Source organism: Salmo salar, chromosome 20 (assembly GCF_965601325.2).
Source record: "Salmo salar chromosome 20, fSalSal1, whole genome shotgun sequence".
NCBI lineage: Eukaryota > Metazoa > Chordata > Actinopteri > Salmoniformes > Salmonidae > Salmo > Salmo salar.
This window is the reverse complement of record NC_138310.1, coordinates 93,179,984-93,187,483: the sequence shown is the minus strand read 5'-3', so window position 1 is coordinate 93,187,483 and position 7,500 is coordinate 93,179,984. Positions and strand designations below refer to the sequence as shown.

The 7,500-nt window shown below is 40.5% G+C and overlaps 1 protein-coding gene across 1 annotated transcript in view; it reads right to left on the bottom strand.

The window, feature by feature from the left end:
• Positions 1-7,500, bottom strand: part of tenm4 (teneurin transmembrane protein 4) — a 653,198-nt gene that overhangs the window by 401,170 nt on the left and 244,528 nt on the right. The window contains 1 exon segment of the mRNA XM_082966126.1: positions 2,971-3,228. Coding sequence (XP_082822252.1) covers positions 2,971-3,228 — 258 coding nt within the window.

Here is a 7,500-nt window from a genome sequence, read left to right as displayed (position 1 = left end):
CTAAACACAGTTAAGCACAGCTAAACCACAGCTAAACCACAGCTAAACCACAGTTAAACATAGCTAAACACAGATAACCATAGCTAAGCACAGCTAAACACAGTTAAGCACAGCTAAGCACAGCTAAACCACAGCTAAACCACAGCTAAACCACAGTTAAACATAGCTAAACACAGATAACCATAGCTAAGCACAGCTAAACACAGTTAAGCACAGCTAAACACAGCTAATCCACAGCTAAACACAACTAAACACAGCTAAACCACAGCTAAATACAGCTAAACATAGCTAAACCACAGCTAAACACAGCTAAACATAGCTAAACACAGATAACCATAGCTAAGCACAACTAAACACAGCTAAACCACAGCTAAATACAGCTAAACATAGCTAAACCACAGCTAAACACAGCTAAACCACAGCTAAACATAGCTAAACCACAGCTAAACACAGCTAAGCACAACTAAACACAGCTAAACCACAGCTAAATACAGCTAAACACAGCTAAGCACAACTAAACACAGCTAAACCACAGCTAAATACAGCTAAACACAGCTAAACCACAGCTAAACCACAGCTAAACACAGCTAAGCACAACTAAACACAGCTAAACCACAGCTAAATACAGCTAAACACAGCTAAACCACAGCTAAACATAGCTAAACCACAGCTAAACACAGCTAAACCACAGCTAAACACAACTAAACCACAGCTAAACATAGCTAAACACAGAATCCAGATTTCTGGATTGGGCTGCGCTCAGAGTATCCTGCCTTTGGCAAATCGGCTGTTAAGACCCTGATGCCCTTTGCAACCACGTACCTATGTGAGAGTGGTTTCTCGGCCCTCACTAGCATGAAAACTAAATACAGGCACAGACTGAGTGTGGAAAATGATTTAAGACTGAGACTCTCTCCAATACAACCCAACATTGCAGAGTTATGTGCATCCTTTCAAGCACATCCTTCTCATTAACCTGTGGTGAGTTATTCACAATTTTCGACTATTATTTGTGCCCTGGTCCTATAAGAGATCTTTGTCACTTCCCACAAGCCGAGTTGTGACAAAAACTAAATATATCGTCAATATTTGAGAGTGTGCTGACCCTGGTGCTAGAGGGGGTACAGCTAGGGGTTTGAAGGGGTAAGGGACTATGAAAAGTTTGGGAACCACTGCTCTAATGATTATTGCCATCTATTTACCGCCACAAACCCATGCTGGCACTAAGACCGCACTCAACCAGCTGTCTTCCTCCATAAACAAACAGGAAAACGCTCATCCAGAAGCGGCGCTCCTAGTGGCCGGGGACTTTAATGCAGGGAAACTTAAACCCGTTTTACCTCATTTCTACCAGCATGTTACATTTGGGGGAAAACTCTTTCTTGAATTGCATTGTTGGTTAAGGGCTAGTAAGTAAGCATTGCACGGTAAGGTCTACACCTGTTGTATTCGGCGCATGTGACAAATAAACTTTGATTTGATCAAAACAAGTTCATAAATGTTTCCATACAATACAATGTGCTTCCTGATAACGGAACATTTAGAAACACATACCAGACAAGGTTAATTTTACAAGTGTTAGCTATTTCACAGTTCTTACACCTGTCAGTCAGGTAGTTCAAGGGGAACCCATGGAGGAAACGCTCCATTCCTGCCGGCTACACACACACAGCACTAAAGCCTAAACCCATACAGGGAACTCCGCACTTCTGATGCACTAAAACCTAAATCGCTCCTGTGTTTGACTGCGTGCTCCACAGGCAAGCCCACACTCACAACTGAGTCTTCTAGGGCTATCTCCTCAAAGTTAATAACTAGGGATATCTCCTCAAAGTTAATAACTAGGGCTATCTCCTCAAAGTTAATAACTAGGGATATCTCCTCAAAGTTAATAACTAGGGATATCTCCTCATAGTTAACAACTAGGGATATCTCCTCAAAGTTAATAACTAGGAATATCTCCTCCCAGTTAATAACTAGGGATATCTCCTCAAAGTTAATAACTAGGGCTATCTCCTCAAAGTTAATAACTAGGGATATCTCCTCAAAGTTAATAACTAGGAATATCTCCTCAAAGTTAATAACTAGGGATATCTCCTCAAAGTTAATAACTAGGGCTATGTCCTCAAAGTTAATAACTAGGGATATCTCCTCAAAGTAAAAAAAATAATTATACTTGGAGTCAAAGTATCAATAGAACACAGTACAAAATAATTTTGTGATCTCTAACTGTATTGATTGTTTCCCCTATCATTATTCCTAACTCTCCTCTGACTCATTAACAAAACGGGCCAGGGTCTTGTCTATGGCTATCTCTATAACACAACACCACCCACAGTGCTGACTAGCTACTACTACCCCCTCAGACCATCCAGAAAGCAGCAGCGTGGAAGACAGGTCACTTACCCACCACCTAGTGGTCCAGTGGCCCTTTCCCTGTCTCTCTCTTTCTCTTTATCTCTCGCTCTCTCTCAATTCAATTTAAGGGCTTTATTGGCACGGGAAACATATGTTAACGTTGCCAAAGCAAGTGATGGAAATGGATAAACAAAAGTGAAATAAACAATAAAAAGTGAACAGTAAATATTTCACTCACACAAGTTCGAAAGGAATAGAGACATTTCAAATGTCATATTATGTCTATTTACAGTGATGTAACGATGTGCAAATAGTTAAAGTACAAAAAGGGAAAATAAATAAACATAAATATAGGTTGAATTTACAATGGTGTTTGTTCTTCACTGGTTGCCCTTTTCCTGTGGTAACAGGTCACACATCTTGCTGCTGTGATGGCACACCGTGGTATTTCACCCAGTAGATATGGGAGCTCTCTCTCTTTCTCTCTCTCCCCCTCTCTCTCTGTCTCTCTCGCTCTCCTCTCTCTCTCTCTCTCTCTCCCTCCCCCACCCCTCTCTCTCTCTCCACTAGCCTGTAGAAAGCAGTAGTAGTGAGGAAGACCATTAAACTCACCATCTAGCGTCCCAGTAGTAGCAGCAGTAACAGCAGCAGCATAGATGTTTCCTGAGCCAGTTCTAACTAAGAATGAATTAGGGCCAAACTCTTCTTCAGAGTCAGAGTCCTGAGCTCGCAGTGGGGCGGGCTGAGCTGCACAGTTACCTAGAAACCTTCCCTGGCTCTCATTGGCTGCTGACAAAGAAGGGGGAGGGTATGGGAGCTGCTCGTGCTGGACAGGGGAAGAGGAGGCGGAGGAACAATGCAGAGGAAGACCTGTAAGGACCACAAGACAAGACAGACAGACAGAGACACATGGAGGGCCAATGAAACACAAATGAAACAACACAACACCACTTTTTTTGTTATGTCGTTATGTGTTCTGTTATGTTGTTGCTTGCCTGCTTCTCTGTTGGGGTTGGGGTGTTGTATTGTGTTGTGTTGTGATTGAGGAACTCCATGAGGACCAAATGAAACACCACAGGCCCCCAGAGGAGCAGGCTACAATGACGGAAGAGAACACACAACATGATGTAAGATGTTTAACTGTGAGATCAGGTTCCAAGACAAATTACCAGGGAACATGTCGGGAACAAATCAATCTGTCTTTCTTCTAGTTGTATTTATCTTGTAAATCCCCAGCTGATAAATGCTATTCGAACATCTACAGTAAGTTAAAACAGAATACATTTATTTTCATATGGTGAAAAGAAATGCCAATAGACTGGGGAGAATTTTTTCTCTTATGTTAAAACATTCGACAGATGATCTTTGTGAATTTTTAATCAGGCTGTATAAGAAAAACACAATGTTAAGTCATGACTGTACAGAAACTAAAAAAGAGAAACTGATTATTATGTGGAAGGAAAAAAAAACAGCCAATTAATATGAAATGACAAAAAACAGCAACAACAAAGTCCCAATAAGGATAATAGATAATGATTCATGTGAATGATCGTTCAGGCTAATGAGAAGTCAGTGCACTCAGGCTATCCGGAAGGCCAAAGCTAGTTACTTTAAGGAGCAGTTCTCTCTCTGTGGGTCCTTACCCCAAGACGTTCTGCAAAACGGTTAAATACCTGGAGAATAAACCCTCCTCCTCACAGCTGCCCGTGTCCCTTAATGTTGATGATGTGGTTGTTGCTGACAAGAAGCACATGGCTGAGCTCTTTAATCACCGCTTCATTAAGTCAGGATTCCTATTTGACTCAGCCATGCCTCCTTGCCCGTCCAATATTTCCTAACCTCCCACCCCTTCTAATGTGACTATCTCCGATGCTCCTCCCTGTTTTTCCCCACTGCCCCGCTACAAAGTTTCTCCCTGCAGGCGGTCACTGAGTCTGAGGTGCTAAAGGAGCTCCTTAAACTTGAACCCCCCCCAAAAAAAACATCTGGGTCAGACGGTTTAGACCCTTTCTTCTTTAAGGTTTCTGCCCTTATCATCGCCAAGCCCTATTCTCTGACCTTTTCAACCTGTCTCTCCTGTCTGGGGAGGTTCCCATTGCTTGGTAGGCAGCCACGGTTCATCCTTTATTTAAAGGGGGGAGATCAAGCTGATCCTAACTGTTATAGGACTATTTCTATTTGGTCCTGTTTATCAAAAGTGTTGGGAAAACTTCTCAATAATCAATTGACTGTCTTTCTTGATGTCTATAGTATTCTCTCTGGTCTGCAATCTGGTTTCCACTCAGGTTATGGATGTGTCACTGCAACCTTAAATGTCCTCAATGATGTCACCATTGCCCTTGATTCTAAGCAATGTTGTGCTGCTGTTTTTATTGAATTGTTCAAAGCTTTTGATACGGTAGACCATTCCATTATTGTGGGCCGGCTATGGAGTATTGGTGTCACTGAAGGGTCTTTTGCCTGGTTTTCTAACTACCTCTCTCAAAGAGTGCAGTGTATAAAGTCAGAAAATATGCTGTCTCAGCCACTGCCTGTCACCAAGGGAGTGTACCCCAAGGCTTGACCCTAGGTCCCATGCTCTTCTCAATTTGCATTAACAACATAGCTCAGGCAGTAGGAAGCTCTCTCATCCATTTAAATGCAGATGATACAGTCTTAAACTCAGCTAGCCCCTCCCTGGATTTTGTGTTAAACGCTCTACAACAAAGCATTCTTAGTGTCAAACAAGCTTTCTCTGCCCACAACCTTGTTCTGAACAGCTCCAAAACAAAGGTAATGCGGTTTGGTAAGAAGAATGCCCCTCTCCCCACAGGTGTGATTACTACCTCTGAGGGTTTAGAGGTTGAGGTAGTCACCTCATACAAGTACTTGGGAGTATGGCTAGACGGTACACTGTCCTTCTCTCAGCACATATCAAAGCTGCAGGCTAAGGTTAAATCTAGACTTGGTTTCCTCTATCGTAATCGCTCCTCTTTCACCCCAGCTGCCAAACTAACCCTGATTCAGATGACCATCCTACCCATGCTAGATTACAGAGACGTTATTTATAGATCGGCAGGTAAGGGTGCTCTCGAGCGGCTAGATGTTCTTTACCATTCGGCCATCAATGCTCCTTATAGGACACATCACTGCACTCTATACTCCTCTGTAAACATCTCTGTAAACCCATCACAAGACCCACTGGTTGATGCTTATTTATAAAACCGTCTTAGGCCTCACTCCCCCCTGTCTGAGATATCTACTGCAGCCCTCATCCTCCACATACAACACCCTTTCTGCCAGTCACATTCTGTTAAAGGTCTCCAAAGCACACACATCCCTGGGTCGCTCCTCTTTTCAGACTGCAACAAACACTCAAACTGGACAGTTTTATCTCAATCTTTTCATTCAAAGACTCAATTATGGAGACACTTACTGAAAGTCGTGGCTGCTTTGTGTGATGTATTGTTGCCTCTACCTTCTTGCACTTTGGGCTATTGTCTGTGCCCAATAATGTTTGTACCATGTTTTGTGCTGCTACCATGTGGTGTTGCTATCATGCTGTGTTGTCATGTTTTGCTGTTATGTTGTTGTCTTAGGTCTCTCTTTATGTAGTGTTGTATTGTCTCTCTTGTTGTGATGTGTGTTTTGTCCTATATTTATATTGTACTTATTTTTTATGTTTAATCCCAGGCCCCTGTCCCCGCAGGAGGCCTTTTGGTAGGCCGTCATTGTAAATAAGAATTTGTTCGTAACTGACCTTCCTATTTAAATAAAGGTTAAATAAAATGAAATACAAATCTGAAGCAGATAGAACAATAGACACTGATTCATGTAAATGATATGCAGCAGATAGAACAATAAATACTGATTCATGTAAATGATATGCAGCAGATAGAACAATAGACACTGATTCATGTAAATGATATGCAGCAGATAGAACAATAGACACTGATTCATGTAAATGATATGCAGCAGATAGAACAATAAATACTGATTCATGTAAATGTTTGCAGCAGATAGAACAATAGACACTGATTCTTGTAAATGATATGCAGCAGATAGAACAATAGACACTGATTCATGTAAATGATATGCAGCAGATAGAACAATAAATACTGATTCATGTAAATAATATGCAGCAGATAGAACAATAGACACTGATTCTTGTAAATGATATGCAGCAGATAGAACAATAGACACTGATTCATGTAAATGATATGCAGCAGATAGAACAATAGACACTGATTCATTTAAATGATATGCAGCAGATAGAACAATAAATACTGATTCATGTAAATAATATGCAGCAGATAGAACAATAAATACTGATTCATGTAAATGATATGCAGCAGATAGAACAATAGACACTGATTCATGTAAATGATATGCAGCAGATAGAACAATAGACACTGATTCATGTAAATGATATGCAGCAGATAGAACAATAAATACTGATTCATGTAAATGATATGCAGCAGATAGAACAATAAATACTGATTCATTTAAATGATATGCAGCAGATAGAACAATAAATACTGATTCATGTAAATGATATGCAGCAGATAGAACAATAAATACTGATTCATGTAAATGATATGCAGCAGATAGAACAATAAATACTGATTCATGTAAATGATATGCAGCAGATAGAACAATAAATACTGATTCATGTAAATGATATGCAGCAGATAGAACAATAAATACTGATTCATGTAAATGATATGCAGCAGATAGAACAATAAATACTGATTCATGTAAATGATATGCAGCAGATAGAACAATAAATACTGATTCATGTAAATGATATGCAGCAGATAGAACAATAAACAAAAAAAATCTAACTAAAGAATTTACAACAATGTAAAATGAATACAAGATAAAATGAAAGTGTTATATATTAATAAAAACATCTAAGTCCAAGCCCTGAGACTTGAAGACGTATCTAATGTATGGCTTTTTACAGACACTATAATTAGTCTTCTCTGCAACAGAGATATGATAAGAGTTTACAATGAGCTGATTCCTAGCTTCCTTGCCTCTCTCCCTCTCTCCCTCCTTCCCTCTCTCTGTCCTCTGCCTTGTTCACCATCTCTCGCTGTCCCTCAGTGGTGTAAAGTGGGACTCTAACGCGGACACTTATAAGAAATCCCTCTACGCCCT